General features: G+C 41.4%; 1 protein-coding gene across 3 annotated transcripts in view; it reads left to right on the top strand.

The window, feature by feature from the left end:
• The window catches only part of znf385c (zinc finger protein 385C), a 137,519-nt gene that overhangs the window by 43,735 nt on the left and 74,404 nt on the right, over positions 1 to 19,380 (top strand). For all 3 annotated transcript variants that reach the window (XM_051074084.1, XM_051074082.1, XM_051074083.1), the window contains exon 2: positions 14,113 to 14,442. In XM_051074084.1, the coding sequence (XP_050930041.1) occupies positions 14,113 to 14,442 (330 nt within the window). The remainder of the gene's footprint in view (positions 1 to 14,112; positions 14,443 to 19,380) is intronic.

Genomic DNA, 19,380 nt, shown 5'->3' with positions numbered 1-19,380 from the left:
CTGCCACTTCAGAGACACACTTTGTTTTTCATTTCTTAGCTCATCTGTGATCAGAATTCCTTTTAGTTCATTTAGCTCAGTACGATTTTATATTTTGAATATTTGAGTGTTTAACCATTACCCACCTCCAAGGGCCTCTGCGCCTCTAAACCATTGCATGTGAGCCCTAAATGTTCGTGCCCTCACTACAAACTCACTCATCAACACCTCCTGGGCTTCTCTCAGCTACTGGAAGTTGATCCTCTGGTTCTAAATAGCTGTTAGTATGTTTATTCCTCTGCAGTGGTTTACCGTGTGATCGATGAGCACCAGTTGGCTCTGTCACTACCACTAAGACAGTGATGGAGAGGGCCCTTGATCCTAGCTGTTATCCCAAAATACATTAGGAAACAGATACATAACCAACAGTGAATTGTCTGTACAGCCATAAAGACCATGCAAATTCTGTTTACTGCCAAGTGGTGAATAATTGATATGGTGATAAAACCATTTTCCTACTGGAGTCCTGTTTGGCAGTTACAGCTGTTGTGGAGGCAACAGTGCAGTGTTTTGTTATTAATAGTGCGGTAATTGTGAGTGGCAGCCTGATTGATTCACTTAGCTTCCTGAGAGAGCAATTGATGATGCACAGACGTTATCACGTCATACACAATCATACAATTATACAATTTTCTTGCACACACATTTTCTCAGTGTTAAAAGTGTCTGCTACATAATAAGCCTAGTTTAACAGTGTTAATAGGTTCCTCTGGGTCTTTTACGTGCTGATAGAAAAGGGTAAGACGTGCCAGCGATTACAAAGAGGAAGGGAGAGGGAGTGTGTGCGAGTGTGTGTTTTTATGAAGGAATACAGCTGGTACATCATTTCAATACACTCATACACACGGCATAGTTTTTCCTCGTGAGTATACTCTGACCCCAGTCTTCGCAGGTCCCTTTAACCTTCTCACATCAGACAGGAAATTGGCAACATGCTCAAACGCCCAAACAGGGCCCCGTAAGGTGATTGTGTGCTGTGCCAAGTGAAGGGTAAGATGTAATGTTTAGCTGTTGAGAGACTGATCACACTGGTCACAGTGCAGGGAGCAGTGTTAAGGGGCAACTTAATTGGCCCACAGAGTTCAAAGGTCAGTCTAGTTTGTCTTTTACAGCAACAATGCAGATTGGTTGTCCGTAGACATCACCAGAAGAACTTGAAGAAAGTGTCTCGTGTTTACTGTGTGTCCATGTATGTATGTTAGCAATTAATATGTGTTTCTGTAATTGTATTCCATCATTCATTCTACAACCACAGTGATCCCCAGACTAGCCATGTTGTTCTGCGCTAAAAGATTGCATGTGACCCAAATACCACACAGAGGTTACTGCAAGCTGATTTATGGACTGTGAATGTGTCGATGTGTCTGTTCATTTGTCTGTGTTGTTTTAGCTCGTCAGCTCTGATCGTGCTTATGGCCCGTTTTTGGAGAGCATCCAAACATAGAGTGCATCTGTAGCCTTTCTGACAGAGCGTCAGAGGGTTAACAAAGTAGATACACTTCCTCATCAAAGACTTGGCATGGATAGTACTCAGATTACAGGTTTGTACCTGCTGCCATTCACCCTCCACCCTCACTCCCACCGCTCTTCACCTCTGCAGTGGCAGCGGAGTACGGCCTTGCTCTGATTGCACTGACTTTGTCGATCACAGCAAGGATGCCACAGTTAGAGGCACAGGCTACCATTTGCTCACATAGGATCATAAATTATAATCTCTGTCAAATGTACAGTATGCAGCAGATACTCATAGCAGCATATGCAGCTCCAAAATGTGTGACACTTTTTCTTGGCATTGAAATAAAACAAATTATTGTGTTTTTGAGAGGATGACTCGGTGGCTTAAATCCTCCCTTCATACGGATTTAAGAGACCATTCTGCCAAATGGATCAGCTGTGTTGAATAATGACTGTGTTTTTCTCTAAAATGGAAATCTAAAATATAAATGAACTCCCTTACGGTAACAGAGTATATCTTTGCTCATGTTAATTCTTAGCTGGAGACAAATTGCTTAAATCTACAGTCTTTGTGACTGCTAGCATCTCATTCTTCACACTACTCTAATACATCCCCTTGCTAAGAACTTGTTGACAAAAAGATCTGGATTAGGTAAACCTAGATTAGATTTAATTAGATTATTATTGTGTATATGATTATGTGTATGTGTGTGTGTATATATATATATATATATATATATACACATGTATGTATGTGTACTTGATGAAATCAGAGATGCAGACAATCAGTGTAATACAGGTGGTGAACATTACAAAACTGTGACTTGTGGCAGGGACTTTCCTGTGGTCTAAGGGCTGAGATGCACAGTAACATACAGTACTGTGTGCTGTTGGAGCTTTATGGCAGTGGCTCATTCATAGGTCCAACTGAAATGAACTCAGCAGGGACTGTTTGCGTCACTACCTTTTATTCCCTATGTCAGTCTTTTTACAGCAGCGTTCTCCATTCACCTGATTTTCTCTCTCTTGGATACACTACACTAACTGCAATGTATATAACGTCTATGGAGTCCTTTTAGTCCCTTTTAGCTTATTGTTTTGGTTTTCTAGCCTGCATCTCTGCTCATTTCAGTCCTGTATTTAGGAAGCAGCAGATGTTTCCAGTGAAAAAGGTCTGACAATCAAAACCTGTACACTACCTGCACAGTGCCAGATGGCAGACAGACACAGTTAGCAGCTAGCTGGTTGAACATAGTGAAACATTTAGTAGCTAAAAAGCCAGATATTTCCATCAGTAGTTGGTGGAGCTGAAAGAAGAACCACAGCTCCATATGAATGCTGATGTTGCTCTGTTTATTCCAATTGAATAAGCAATTGTTTGTCATCACCTGTTAACATTTTAAGTTTATATGCCAGTGTTTGGCAGCTTGTTCTGTGGCCCCCAAGTGGCCAAAAAAATCATGGAGTGCAGCCTCAGCATTTTTCACTTTTTGAAGGATACTATCAGTTGGTCCTAAGCATTGGTTTGCATATATGTGGAGGAGTATTTTTTTTTAATCAATTTATATACAGTACAGCATATGTCAAGCCTACTCTCTTGTTATTATACAACTGTCAGTCACTTCTTCTCTACTTCTACATATATATATATATATATATATATATATGTGTGTGTGTGTGTGTGTGTATGTGTGTGTGTATATATCCCCTCTCCTTTAATAATTTCTGTCATCTTCTTTGTGTGTCCCTCGGAGTAGCATGGCAACATAAATAATGAGTGCTCTCAGTTCTGGGCAAGTAATCCCTCCTCTTGTCGGAGCTGGCACTGGGAGTGAGACGGGGACTGATGGATGCAGGAGCAGCTTTTTGGCAAGGACAACTTGCATGCCAGCATCAACACCATAGTTGATCCCTGGATAATACAGTTGGATACTCACTCTTAGATACCATAACATAGGCGCACACTCAGATAGACATGTGCAGCTGAATCACTCTCTCCTACCCACATGCTGAAACAGCATTTCAGCAGTGGCAGTAGTGCTCTTTATCTCCCTTTATTGGGACAGCTCTGCCTTTGGTCTTTCCTCTGAGACCACTTTCTGCAGCGCTGATGTTTTGTGTCTGTCTGTTCATCTGTGCGAATATGCATATGTTAAGTTTCATGTAGCTTCTCTATGTTAAGACAGCAATTTGTTTCCCTTCGTCTAAAAATTCTACATTGGATGCCAGATGCTTTGAGTTGCAGTTGCCAGGGTGTTTGTGCACTTGTTGCAAAAATACCCCCCTCACTAAATTACATTTGTTTACAATGGGGCAGGTAATTTGTCAGTGTGTCTGACTACATGTGAGGGAGACCAACTCAGCTTTCTGTGTCTAATGAATTTCCTCCTACAGAACTAATGTCATTAACGACAGGTAGGGATGAGGCTAATGCAATCAAACCCTTACGGTAATTACAACCCAGATACAGCACACCGATGAAAAGCAGCAGCTCATTAGGAGTGCTTGTAGGCAGGTAGGAAGGTGTCATCTGGAACATCCAGTAAGAGGAAATGCACAGGAAACATGAGACAGGTTGAATCTGGCAGCTAAAAAACTCATGTAAGTTTTTTTCCCCCCTTTTAATTGGGGAAGAGGAGGAGAGAGCTCTGGTATTGGCCTGTCTGTTTACTGTGTATAGTATGTTTGCAGCATGTCATGGTGAAAGGAGAGGGAAGGGGTGCGAGGTGGCAGCTGAGTCTTTACACTGATCTCTGACCTGTTATGGGAAACGTTGGCAGGTTTGCCATAGGTTGGGCCTTTGAGGGAACATAGTTGTTCTCATGATAATAGATAACAGTATAACAAAAAAGCATATAAAATGTAAGGGAAAAAATCTAAATCAAAAGTATATAATTCAAAATATCTGTCACAACAGTGTTTAGATAATTCTTGCATCAGTTTATTGGTGTCATACTCTTGACAGTCCTGTACAAACAACATTTAAATGCATGATACATGATTATCCTCTGTTTTAAGTTGCGTTTCACTTCTGTTTTATTCACATTGATGAATGTTGACATGAAATCGACCTCAGCCACTTGAGTTAATCTTCTTTTGGACTCTTAATCAATATATTAAAGAACAAGGCTTCAACAGGCAGGATAGATAAGTGATTTCAGCATGATGACACAAATCAGTGTCACCTTATACATTATGATTGTTGACAAATGAAATCTATGTCTCCAATGAAGGGAATATTTGGATTTAAACTGCAGTAAGGCCATTGTGCCTCCTCTGTGTGATAAATTTGTGGGTGTTTATTTAATGAGAATGACATGGCAGCTAAAACATAAGGACAAAGGATAAGTATATTTATGAGAACAGATTAATCACTTTAAGCATTATAATCAGCGAGTCACTTTTAAAACGAAGAATAGTTTATTTATAATATGATACACAGTGGGGTCCAAAAGTCTGAGACCTATTATTTTAGAGTTAGCTTTTTAAAGTTTATCTATATCCTTCTCCTACAGCTGCATACCATATGCATACACATCACTGACATGAACCCCTTTTTCTCTTAAACACGTTTAAAATTACACTAGTCCACCCTTTACAGGTAAAAGAACATGAAATCACTTTTTAAACTGCAGCAAGCTATTTTATTTTATTAAGGTAAACATGAAATGTACGCACCAAAAAGGCTCAGTTGCATCCAGCATTATTCAATAGTAGGAAGATTATAATAACATCTTAAGCCTTTAAGGTAGTTATGGCTGTCATCAGAGTTTGCACTATAAAAGCATCACGGTGACAGTTTTTTAAACCTGCTGTGACAGATTTAAGGTAGAGCAATGACTTGTGTCCTGATGTGCTGCTAGAAAAGACGAACATGATTGTATTAATGTCACGACAGCAGGAGCCCTGAACTTTCTCTCCCTGTCTCTGCCAGCAGAGGTGTCTGAACATGTTTTGGTCAATCTTGTCTAAATAGTGTGCAATCAAAGCTGCACAGATTCTTCAATTATACATGGTTTACAAGAAGCTGTGTGAGTGAGTGTTTGCGGTACACATCTCTGCCCTTTGAAGAGAAACCAGAAGCTATTCCCAGCCACAGATGCCAGCTGATTCACTGTGGTGTACTTTTTTATTTAAGGACTTACAATCATCTGCCCACATAAAACAATATTAGTGAAATAACATGTTTTCATTGGAGGAAGGAGTATCTCTCAGGAATCTGCATGCAGGAAAGGAAGTTCCTTAAGAAAGCTTCTCAGTGTGAAAAACAGCGCTGCACCTGTGCCCAACTTTCATCCGTCTTCCTCCTCTTCTGTCCTGAAGGCAATCTGTTTCCTCCCATCTCCATCAGTCATGCCATCCAGGCAAGAGCTGCCTCACTGTTGTTTGCAGAGTGCATGAAATACCTGTTTGTCCCACAAGCTGTGTGGGGAAAATTACATGGCTCTGTCACTGGAGTGTGGGAGTTTGTATGGGCTCTGCAGATAACTATTGGAGCGTATTAGACAGTAATTGCATTGGTGTTTAGAGGAGGAGATGACTTGATAGAGGCACATCATTCTTACTTAGCCTGTTTCATCATTTTTAAATATATACAGGATTAGAGTCTCTTATCTGAGAGCAAAAATCCATCTACTCTCTCTGCAAAAATCTATGTCCAGTCAGCTCTGAGTTAATCCTATTCCCCAGACATCTCACAGAGCACACAACACCATCTGAATCTTGAGACTGATAAAGCTGTACATTTATGTAATTTATAGTTAAAATGATTGAAAAACTACCATCAATATTTTCCTTAGGGGTGGCAGGCTGCTTTTTCTGGCATGGTTTACAGGAAGAGTGAGTGAAGGGGAAGCCAGCGCTAGTCAGTACTAATAATTCTGAGTGATTCTCTGAGCCATGAATGTTAAAGCCAGAGGTGGCAAATGTCCTTGATGCTATTTCTGAATCCGGTCATCAGGATACCTCAGCATACGCCAACCACCAATGGCATGGCTCTCAAACTGCCAGCTTTTTGTGCAACACCTCTGCCAACATATGCTTCCTGGAATATCTCATTACTCATTATGAAATTAATTGGATTTATTCCTGGTTGGGAACAAATTCTTCTTCAGCATGTCTTCCAAATATTGCTTGTAACTGTCATGAGGAGATGTTGTTAAGATGTTACAGATTGTGTCAGATGTTTGCTGAAGCAGGCAGAAACTGACAAGAGGTTGAAGGCACTGGTTAAAGCAGACTGTAAAATCAACACCTCATAGGCCTTTAGACAAATTGCCATCCAAAATGTCTGCCCCGCAGGATGTGAGACCAAAGATTGTGTCTCCTCATCTTTATGTGTGTGCAGCTGCTCGACTGTGCAGTGTGTGTGTGTGTGTGTGTGTGTGTGTGTGTGTGTGTGTGTGTGTTGTCACTGTGGCTGAGCCTGGGTTTGTCCATGTCTAAGTATATCTAGTGTTGTATGGAACCTCTCCCAGTGTCTGTGGTTACTCTTACTGGGCAGTTCCCCAGTTGAGTTTGTGGTGAAAATGTGAACAAGGCAAATATGGGCCTGTTTTTCTCCACAGGCTAACTTTAGCACGCTTGGGGCAGACGGATGTTTGAATAGTAGTGCAAAAACTGGATTGGTCTGTTTTTTGTGGTCGAAAAATGAATAGGGCCACACTGGATGGAGGCGGCCTATTCATTGCCGGTTGTGTGCTTTTTGCAAATTGTAAAACCGGGAATTTGGCATCACATTCTGATGCTAGGCTTGATTGACTGCATTACACAAGCACAGGAAGAGAAGTCCAATGAAGTATCTAACTATAAATGGAGGAATTTCTGTCTGTCTGTTTGCCTGTGTTTAGATTTTCTCTGCAACCGCTCATCCGATTTGGCCGGTGTATTGCTGAGGACACAAGGAGGCGCAGTGTCAACTGTGAAGTATTGGAATGAGCAGTTCTCGAGAAAGCTTCAAACAGCACACACATGCCAAGGCTTTGAGAAAGGTGGATTTCAACTGCATACTCACTGCATACATACTTGTGTTGTGCATTCTGGGGTTAGAAATAAAAAAATAAAACATGCATATTTAGCACCTATTTTTTAGAGAGAAATATGCATACAATTACATGCAAATGAACAGCTGTTTCTCCTCATCCTTGGCGCTGTTCAATAGCTCATACATCCTCATCTTTACTGTCCAATCATACCATCCTTTCTGCATTGCTCTATCAAGTACACTTAAACTTAAATGCTGATCAGAAGCTGAAAGAATTAAGTATTCAACTGCAATCCAGTGAAAATACAGTCTGAAGCAAAAGCAGAAGATTGCTGTTTCTTGAATCTGTTTTTCTCAGTTCACTGTGCCTTTGTGCATTTATCTTATCTTGCATAATTTCTTACAACAAAAGAGCTTTGCAGTTTAGTATATAATTCATATAGAACGATACACTTTTAGAGACTATTGACCATGTTGTTATAAATGTCCACTGATGTTTTCTGTTATCCCTGAACATATGTAAACATGCAATTGTGTATGTGCTCACACGCAGCCAGATTCAAAGAACAAGACAGTGTCTGTCTTTGACGCAATTTTAGACTATCCGCCACACATTAATAGCCGTTCCCTGGTGGCTGCGTGTTGGAGATGTGGAAATATATCAGTGTGAGAATAAGCAAAGAAGTGAACCATAAAGAAGACTGATTGTTAACTATGTGCTTAGCTTGGAAAAGTAAAATGGCATAAGAGGTTGAAAAGCAAACTCCAGAAATCGTAGGCGAGGTGAAGACGATGCAGAGCCAAGCTGGACCTTGACCTCAGACAGAATGGACACCATCTTTCTGCTTGAGGTAGTCTGATTGTTGAAAATACTCCCAGTAAATGTTTGTCTTCACCTGGCTCAATCATTGCTGACAGATAAGAGCCGCAAATAATATCTCCATCTCAACAAAAGTCAGTTTTTGTCATGTAACAGCAGCTCTAGGGATCGTGATGCCAGTCAGTCGTTTGGTTTGTTGATCTTTTCTCCTGAGTGAAATATTGTGGTAACATTTGGATGGATTGCCATGACAACACACAATTAAGCCTTGGGCCTGTTTCTACATTTTAAACCCACTAGTGGTGTCTAAGTGAGATAACTGAGGGTGTTTATGCTGCAGTTTCTATCATCTAAGAAAGTCAATAGAAAATGTTGATATTCCTAATGAAGACACAAAGAGACAACAGTCTAATTTGCAATTAATATTTAGAACAATGTGTGTATGTATTTGATTTGTTGTAATTTTCCAAACTACAAAGTGTGTTGTAAAGTTCCCAACCAAGGGTTTTTTGACTGTGGGGCTGTGGAGAAAAATAAACTCATGAAATAGGATTAAAAATTGGTCCTGCACAGACAGGACACAAAACACTATTACCGTTGTAACACTGGTACACCACGTGCTTATGTCAATGAAGTTCCCACAGGGCTTGCCACAGGGCTGTTGGAGTAAAAAAGATTAGGGACCCCTGCTATGAAATGTACATGCTCTCCACCTTACCTGCTACAGGTATAACATGTTGTGTGTTAGAAATCTACAAGAGGGACAGAATTGATCTCCCTAAAATTGGCAACTTTGCCAGTCTATTCCAGAAAGGCTTTTGCAGTTGACTGAATAGAGATATGTTCTTGTTTTTCTGTGAATGTAAAATTGGTGTGTTGACACTGGATGTGTAACTTTGCTTGTTGAATAAGCTTTCTCTATTAGCCTGTCTCCTTTATCAAAAGTCCTGTCTTCTATCCCGTCAATGTGCTTCTTGTTTTGTCTTTTATCTTGTCTAATTCTAACCCTCTGTCCAATGTCACCTTGGTTCTACCTCCTGAGTGGCGTGGCTCACAAGTTAGAGCAGGACACTGAAACCCTAACTGTTCCTGATGCTGTTCTATCAGATGATTGATAGTCGATAGACTACAAAAGCGCTATATAAGTGTAGTCCATTTACCATTGCAATTTAACCTTCACAGGTTTACACACATGCACATACACATTATGCACCCACTCTCACATACACACAAACACAGTGCAGCCTTAGCAATAGGATAAGTGTGATTCTGTATAAATTTACCCATGTGAAGCTTTTTTTTCTGGGGCACACTGGCACACACTCATGCGCAGCAAACGCATCCACATAAGTAAACACACACACACACACAGAGTGAACAAATGCCCTCCCTGTGCGTCGCCAAAGAACTGCTGCAAACAGAGATTAGAGAAAACACATCAATTTATGTGCCACTGCTTTTTATTTACTCTCGGGCTCGGGGTGACAGGGACTGCAAACACTCGGTCCTAGCTTTTGAGTCCCGAGCCAGCCGCGCCGTATTCCTCGCTTCTTTTCCCAAAAGCACAGAACTGATTCCTGTATAATTATACTCATTAGGGAACCACAGCTTGGACTTTACATAATCAACACTGATGCACTGGACACAAAGACATGGGGCTTCAAAGACCTCAGGCCAGTCCTGTAGTTGCAGTAATGACAATACAGCAGTAATGACAGTAATGATACTTTGATGATGCCAATTATACACGGGCCTTTGTGCTCCTTTCACCAATCTCTCTCTCCTTTTCCCACTCTGTCATGTGTCTCTCTGCCATCACTGACCTTATGCAGTGAAATGCCCTGAGCTCTGATTGATTGTCAGGAGGATTTTTGATCCTTACCCGTCTGATATGTGTCAGACAGTGAAACAGAATATCCACGCCTGGAGTCATATTGCTTACAGTTGTCTCTGTCAGAACTACTTAATGGTGAGGAATTCTAACAATTGATATTTTTGCATCCAACTGTTTAGTCAGGAGTCTTTTCCTCTGGCTAACTTTTCCTTTTCTTTCCTGCATGTGTGTCTAGCTATTTCCTCTGAGGCAGTTTATGCATAATGTGTGTGTGTGTGTGTGTGTGTTGTGACTCTGTGATACTTGTTGGCTTAATTTGAGATTTGCTTTTTGTTGATTGTGTTGGTTTACATTTCTGAGGTCAGTCTGTGTGCTCTAGGATATATTTAGGCAAGTCTAAATTCTTCTGTTTATTTGTGCAAGTTTGCTGAATAGCATACTCCTTTTTTACAGAATCAGAGGGCATCTTATGTTTGCAATTATACCTGTGACTGTACACATAAATGAGTGTGTGTGAGCAGTCCACACATGTGCTTGTGTCCTCTTGACAATTTGTTTTATTTGTGGTCTGTCTGTGAAGGTTCTCAGTCAGTTATGTGTGGTCATGTGACGTGTACAAGAATCTCTGTCTCATTGGCTTGCACTTGTCGGTGCCCTCCTCTCATCAGCATGATTTAGGAGCTGCTAACATGCCTGCAGTGTTTGAGCTGGTCCATCTGGAGGCCAATTTCTGCCTGCATCAGGAAGAACCACCGCCACCCCCCTCAACCACCTTGCCAACTGTGGACCACAGTGGATGGGTGGGGGTGCTCTACGAGGTGGGCTGGTGGTTAGAGCTGGTTTGAGCTGGGGAAAGTGCTATAATATTTCAGGATCAGTGAGCAGCAGACACAAGATCATAAATAGAGTTTTTATTGCTGAGCTGCTATGCTGGGTGAGCCTGGGTCTTTCAGCAAGATCACAGCAGTGATTGATGGTTCCCATGTGCCAAGAGGGAGGAGAGTGTGCAGTGTAGGCATTGGGGGGGGGGGGGGGACACATCAGACAGCGGAAACAGCGGACATGGCAAAGCTGGCAGAGTCTCCTGCCCTCTCTCTCCTCCCACAGGGTTACCCCCTGACAATCCCCTGTCCTGTGTCAGCCTACACATCTCTGTGTGCAGACACGGCATGGGCTCTTGTCTCACACACCTACTACCAATGGCTGAAAGAGTCTTCAAAGTCTCTGTGGGCCATTTAGTACAAACACGCTCACATACATGTAGGTGAAAACTGTAGAAACCTTTTGGTTCTGGTGAGCCTCCATCCAGCAGGTGGGTTCTCAGCCTCTGTATAACAGTTGATTGTTGGCTAACTTCAGGTAACACTGAAGTGCAGGGCATCCAGCCTCCTGCATCACCAATAGATGTGATGCAAAAAGAGCACAAAAGCTAATGTATGTATACCTGAAGATTTTACAAAAACATCTCCAGGTATTATTTATTGAATGTTTGACACTCAAAATCTCAGCTAATCTGCTTCATATACATTGTCTGGATGTGGTGATGTGTTGACTGTCGGCAGAATCTTCAAACCAGTTGGGAGGCAACAGAGGAAAGAAAGAAAGAAATGTCAAATCTGAGACAACCTAAACTGTTTTGTGGCAGAAAATGTGGGGGATCCCACCACTCACAGTAAAAAGTCAATTGAGAAACTAAGTTTTGAGGATTTTCAAAAAAAGTGAAGATCTATTAAAATCTGTTTAAAATGATACACAATATTTACACATTATTTATTATAGTATTTAAAACAACCCCACTTTTTAAATAATACAGAACATATTTTCACTGACCAATAGTTTGGAAATACGAAAGAGTTCTCTTGTGACTCACATTCAAAATACAGATGGTGTAGCAGGTAAAAATACTTTCCTCTGCACCAGTTTTAGTGTCATGCTGCAAACATATCCGGTGAGGTTACAAGGTTAGCTTTATTTACAGCAGATTGCATAAAAACAAAAAATCCCTGTTCACATTCGGAGCTAAATGTGTCAGATCTGTGCCAGACCGGTTGCTATGGTAACAGTCATGCTTATGACATTTCTGAAGTAGGCAAAACTGTATCACAAAATGGCAGGTGTGAGGTCAAGACCCACTCTTCCAGGTTAGACATTGAACCTGCTTTTTTGCAAACAGAAGATGAGTCTTGATCCAAGGTTGTGATGGAGGGCGGAGGGATGTTATATGCTCTGTATGTTATGTTCTTCATTGATGATTTTGTTTTTACAACCATGCTAATTCGGGGTGGGTAGCTGAGTAGTTTGGCAGGAGTGTGAGGAGGTTGCGTGGTTAAGGGCCACAGAGATGTTTTTTCATTCAGTGCCAGAGAGCAGCATTGCTCAAAGCTTTTGAGAAAACATCTGATGGAGCCTCTTGAGTGCTCCCAGATTGGCAACATGAATAGCAGCTTTCATAGAGGCTGCTCGCCCTAATGTGTTTTTGAGCACTGTGTGTGTGTGTGTGTGTGTGTGTGTGTGTGTGTGTGTTTGCCTGCCCACATTTGTGTGTGTGAGTTTTTTCATGGATGTAGGTATGTATGCATCATACACTCCACTTTACTTTCGTCTCTGTGTCTGAGTGTGTGTTTATGTGTGCATCTGAGCGGTTTCGGTGTTTACGTAAATAACTTGAGGCAGAGGCAATAAGCCAGCAACAGAAATGCACAGCTGGGTGTATTTTGGGGACTTTTTCCAATGGTGATGTCTCAATCCTTCACAGAGCTACTGTAGACCTACCTTTTCATTTATTTATAGAGACAGTAGCTGCGTACGAAACAAAGAGCTCCTGATCTGTGACGCTCTATCCTGAGAAGGCTTCTTCTCTGACCACAGAGCTCTGCCTGGAAAAACTGAGGTGTTCAAGCAGCAGCCTTTTTTGACAGAAATGTGTTGTGTTGTCTCTCTCAATATCACTGTCCTGCTTCCCTGTTAACCCTGTACGTATCAGTCCAGTCCAGTCCATGTTTCACAGGTGTTTAGAGCTTGTTCTACTAACATAATGAAAGGGGGAAGTGTTCTAGCTTAAGCTCTCACAAACTTGTATATTTAATGCTTTTGCCATTACTTAGTTGTATCTGTAATTCAGCTGTTCTAATTTGAACTTTAATGTCAGCAAACATCATCAGAGCTGTTTCATAAGCCATAGACTCCCAGTTGTTTTCCTGTTTGCCAATCTGATCCAGGCACCGCTTGGCTGAGATCCTCCACAGAGGCAACATAGCCACTGCCGCAGCATTTTGGCTCGCAGGGCTGCACAGACAGCAAAGCAGACATGGAGTCATCACAAGTGGAACAGCTTGACAGAGGGGCCTCACTGGTCCTCAGAGAGCCACACTACAGCACTCTGTCTCCCCCAAGTGGTGCGTCACCGCACCCCAGGACCACCACCACATGGACTTACCTCTGTACAGTGTGATCACGTATGCAGTGTTGTGCCCAGTCTGTCGTTTTAGTGCTTACCAATGTCTTCGTGTGCGTGTGTGTGTGTACAGTGCAGGTGTCACTGTGTTTGGTGGGTGCTGACAAGCATGACTTAGATCAGACAGGAGTGGGGTCAGATTCCACACACTCCTTCTACAAAGCTTCCAGAATCAGGGGTGTTTTTGCCTGTGTGTCCCCTGTGGCTATCAGGTTTTAACAGGGTGGCTTTGTATGCTGGGTGAGTCTGGTCAGGCCAGGCTGGGGAAAATGATACCTCCATCCACAGGAGAGGGGACACATGGCCTCACTCTGTTTCGCACTCCACTGTGTTACACATGTTAATGCTGGGATGCTTTTGAAAGGGAAGGAGCACACCTGATGTGTACTCTGAAATAACTTTTGAGCGTGGTGTGCTCTGACACCTTAGCTGTACCTCTAAGCGATATTGATCTGTCCCTCTGTTCAGTGTTGTCACTCTCTCTGTTCTGTTTTTTGTATTTATCCTGTCCTCCTCTTCTGTCACAGGTATGAAACGTCCGTTCAGCCCATCAGCTCTGCCAAACACTGAGCTGGACAGGAGGGGGTTTGGCGCCACGCTGGGAGTTCAGATGGACGTTGAGCCTTGTTGCGACGTCCAGGATGAGGGTGCAGTACCGGATGAGCAGTCACCAGGGGGCGCCCTGCCTTCTGCACTCTACAGACCCAAAAGGGAGAGAAAGCAACGGAGCTACACATTGTGTGAGGTCTGCAACATCCAACTCAACTCAGCCGCACAGGCCCAAATTCACTACAACGGCAAATCCCACCAGAAGAGACTCAAGCAGATCAGCAATGGCAAGATGCCAAGCAACACAGGTGAGGCTGGAGTGCTGCTTGACTGACCCTTTGTTTGTTTGTTTATTGTTGCAAAATTAGATATAAATGCAGAACATTGGATGAAGTGCTCTGCTGCTGGATTTTGTAACACTGTCTAGCACAATAGGGCCATGCAGATTAACAGAATCCCACACACTGCTCACAGCACACTGTCACCAGCCTCCATGTGCCAATCCCCCCTACTTGTATTCAATAGAAGTTAAACAAATTGGATTCTATTTGCTGAAATGTGTTCAGACAGAGCCTTGGGCTGAGGACACACATACAAACACACACACACATGCAGATAAGTGGAGCAGAGCTGAGTGAAGTCAGAAAGTGAGAAGCTAATTAAGTGCTGGTTGTGTTTGATGGTTATGCTCCTGGGAGTGATGCGGCTGGAGTAAAGTTGAATATTTTGTCATTCTAGTCACAGCCTCGATTAGGACTCTGCTACAGGGAAATCAGTCTCTCAGTTAAGTTTGACTGAGTCACAGTCCTGGTCTCTCCTTTTGCTCTTTTGTCAGCCTTTCTAAAGGGATGCACACAAAATAAAACACTTAAAACACACAAGAAAAGCATGCTCACATACCCCTGTAAAACAAATAAATGTATGGAAACTAAAAATTTGGAAACCAGTGTTACTTGTCATGCAAGCTGATCTTTAGTAGTGACAGGTTGTCTGAAGACTGAGGGGTCACAGTTGTACATGGTTGCCTTCGTTTGTTCTTGACACTGAGAAACATGGTGGTCGTGTCTCACAGCAGGTTCCTGAGCTGGAAGATGACTTTCTGAATTAACCAAACGCATCTGCCCACCAGAAATGCGCACTGCCAACAGCCAGCAGGAAGTCATAGATAATCTGTTCATATGTTTTTATGTGTGCATTTGAATGTGAGCGTCTTGTTTTTCTACAAGAGCTTGGCAGTGCTTCAACCAGCACCATTTGAAACAGGCATTTTCTCCCATCAGGATATTAAATTTTTCAAAGGAAGTGGAATAATCTCATCCCAGTGATAGATCTGTACGGTTAAATGTCAAACCCTGAAAAGGTACTTCTAAGGTACCAGTGGACTGACGCTCAGGGAAAGTAGGCAGTTTAATTTAGAGAGCTGGGAGAACATGTGAAGTCTAGCTATCCTTGGCCAAGGCACTTGACAACCAAATGCTCCAGCATACCTGCTCAGTGGACAACAGCAAGAGTTTTTTTCTGCGGCACTCACAGTATTTATTTCTAAGAATATCCTTTTGTAGCATCTGAAGCAGGTTTTTGATAAGTAAGAGCAAAAATATTATTTTAAACAAAAATGGATAAAAAAAGACACCAAGTACCCTTTTTGAATACTGAGATTCCATTTTAAAACCCAGTGTAGAGTTACTGAAATAGTTGCATCAGGTTAGATACAGTACATTATTTTTCTTGATGAGATTAAATGAGATGATGATTTTAATGGTCAACTGATTTTAATGGCCAGTCTCATTCAGTGAGCTCAGTGTAGGTTGTAGGTAAAGCCGTTTCTTGAAATAATAGATTATTTTTGTGTTGACTTTAGATTTAGTTATGTTGTGCGTGGTTGTGTTTGGTGCTTTTTTATGACACTGAGTAGTGTAAAGCTAAGCCATTCATTAGTCTCTCTTAGCAAGAGATGGATGAAATATTGCTGGTGTCAGACTGTCATTGTACTCTTAGTTGTAGGAAATATAACAGTAAGTGAGTACACCATTAGTATAGTACACTTACGATCATACATTGTCGTCTTGGGATCAGTGAAGTTTAGGCCTTGTTCATCCACTCCTCATAAAGGATTTTGTCAGAACATATGCGAATAAATCAAATCCTGTGTAAATCGAATGAAGATTTTTTTGGTTGAGACTCAGCTGCAACTAAATTGTAAGTTTCTGAATGCCTAAAGCCCTCCAGTGCGCCTCTGAAAACTCACTGACATTTTGATTCAGATGAACTAAAATCAATTTATATACACAAAGCTATGTTTGTTTGTTTGTTTTTTTTTTTTAAAAATTTTGTTAAACTCAAGAAAGAATGAATTTAATAGAATTGTGTGCAAAGTGAGTGAAAATTTAAACACAGACCCTGAAAACCATATGCTTATGCAGGTACTTTGAAAGGCACATCTTTTTCTTTCTGTTTTGGCCTCTATCTACACTAAGCCTTTGCGTTTGACCTTGACATTGAGCTTTCAAATCATGTTCCAAAGTGCAGAGATAAAAAACAGAATTTTTATGTCTGACTTTTCATACACATGGCTAACAAAAATAGTATGTCAACTTGCCAGCAATGTTGAGACACTGTCTTATGATTCTTCATGTGATTACTTAATGCAGGGGTTGTCATTTATTTGCATGACATTATCTTTTCTGTTTTTATTTTGTCAGAAGTCAGCATATTGATTTACCCTGCAGTACCTAAGCAATTTGTTCTGCAGCAGTTATGACAGTTGATCAAATCATTATTTTAGTTGTGCTTCATCTGACAACAGATAAACAAGAAATATAACAAAGACAACACATGGCTCTATTGAAGCAGAAATGTAACAATCACAGGGGAGAGGAGGATGTCATCAACAGTGTGTTGTCAAAAGTGTAAATGTAGCATTTTGTTGTTTTGTTGTTGCAAAAAGAGGAGAAAAAAGAAGACATATAAATACTTTTTATCAATGTGAGCAGCAAAACTTTTAGAAAATATTCTGAAAATGCCAGCACTGACAGAAAACTTTGAACAGTAAACAGTGCTTTCAGATTTATCTCCATCAGGTTGGTCAAGGCCTGAGATCAGCACATCAGAATGCCACATACTCTCAGCTGTAAATTGGGTTTTAGCATTTCTATCACAAAATGCTGAGGAGCTACTTTTTGCTGAGAAATTCTCCACCCGTAAAACACCTATGAGTCTGGTATTTCTCAGGGTCTGTTTGCTGATGGGCCCAGAGAAATATTTGTATTTGTACCTGTGTGTTATACTGTGTGTGCGTGTTCGCTTGCATGGTCAAATTGAAAAAAAAAAGGGGTATTGTCCCTTTTTTTTTTTTTTTTTTTTTTTTTTTTTACAAGATGTGAAAATATCTATTTAATTCACACACAGCATTTAAAACCTTAGTGATGTTTATTCTAATTAGCCTTATTCAGCAGCTTCAGTCTGCAGCAGAGGCAGCCAGTGAGGTGGAGCTGACTGACAAGCTGTTCTGCAAATCAGAGTTTTTCATGCAGTAACTCAAACACTTAATTTTCACCTCTTATTTCACCTTTTTTATTCCTCAGACAAAAGACAGACTAGATCAGTTCAAAGCAAAGCAAAACTTTTTATCAGACATATTCTTGACTGTTGAAACAGATCTACAGTGGTGGAAAAATGGCAGGCTACTTTATTTTTGTTTGGGTATTTGGATTACAGATAGACTCACTACAGATTGGTCAGTTATTTCTTCTTATTGAACTGTAGAACACACATACATGTCAGTGACCAGCTTCCTGCCAGCTGTGCTCTTTGCTGTCTGTCCAAGTGCAACACAAGTGCAAGACATGAGGCAATGCAAACTGTTTGATCATTCAGCCTTTGTCATCACCAGCTCTTTGAGGTCAGTTTGGTGTGCCGGGGTGCTCAGATTGGAGCAGACCGGCAAGCATGGAACAAACTTAATAAATTCTGTAATACACCAGAAACTCAAGTCATGCACACAGTGCACATGTTGTCTAAATTCACTGTTTTGGTACACTGCTGCAGGTGATGTAGACTGCATATATAAAAGTTTGTGGTTGTGTGTTTATGTGTTGTGCTGTGTAGTATGTGTGCGAGGCGCAGGGCACGCTGAACTGTTGTGGTGTGCAGATTCTCTCTGACATGCAGTCACAATCACACAGCCTTATCTCTGCTCACCTTCTGCTGACTCCCCCAGGCAGCCAGCCCTGCTGTGTCCTCAGCTCCTCTGCTGTGTCGGTGTGTATGTGTGTTTGTGTGTGTATGTATGTGTGCATCCTGCATGTCTGGTTCGGATATTTTTAGAATTCCTAAATGCTGCAGAGTCTGTAACTCGTGCTGCGGAAAACATAAATACATGCTTAGGTGCATCTGTGTTTATGTCCACCCACATATGTACAGTAAGGTGTGTTTGCCTGGTATGGATGTTTATAGGTTTATAGATTCCATGAATAAAGAATAGAACATTTCCTTTCTTTTAAATCAATGTGTGTGTGTGTGTGTGTGTGTGTGTGTGTGTGTGTGTGTGTGTGTGTGTGTTGTGTTGTTTGTGTGTGTGTGTTTCTCCCAGCGAATCGTCTCCATGTCGGCGTGTGTTTCCCTCCCTCTCTGCTTCACTGAGCTGACAGTGGGTCCAGGGTCTTTCTCTCCCTCTCTCCCTCTCCCCTGTCTCCCTTCCTTCCCCTCTCTTCTTCCGCTTCACTCCTCCCCTACTGGCATAGATGTTGGACATGTGGAGCAGTCAGTCCTCCTAAAAGATGAATGTGTCTGTGATTAAGTTATTTCAATCTGTTGTCATGGAGAATGACATGTAGAGAAGCTCGCTGCCAAATCTGGGTGAAGAAAAGGCATCCAGATGTTTGGGTGACAATGTGAGTTCAGGTGCTAATTTATGCAGTTAATGCTCTTTTATATTTTTTCATGTTTGACAGTGACTGATATTAAAATTCACTGTGAATGCCAACCCACTTGTTTGTTATACATTCATTTTAGAATTAAAGTGGTAATGACCTACTGATGTTAAAACATCCAAACTAAATTAGGCATTTCTTCATAAACTAGTCTGAAGCAAAAAGGTTTCCTGAAGAGGAAATAAAGATATTTTAGAGGGGGAGAAAGAAAACAACTCAAAGGGAGAACTTAAAGTATTTTTAGGTTGTCATGGTTCTCTTATGCCAGCTAATGTTAGCTATATTTCATCCTGTCCAAAAAGAAAAACACTGGCA

The sequence above is a fragment of the Lates calcarifer genome, linkage group LG11 (assembly GCF_001640805.2).
Source record: "Lates calcarifer isolate ASB-BC8 linkage group LG11, TLL_Latcal_v3, whole genome shotgun sequence".
Lineage (NCBI taxonomy): Eukaryota > Metazoa > Chordata > Actinopteri > Centropomidae > Lates > Lates calcarifer.
The sequence above is the reverse complement of the archived record's forward strand: the minus strand, read 5'-3'. Positions and strand labels throughout refer to the sequence as shown.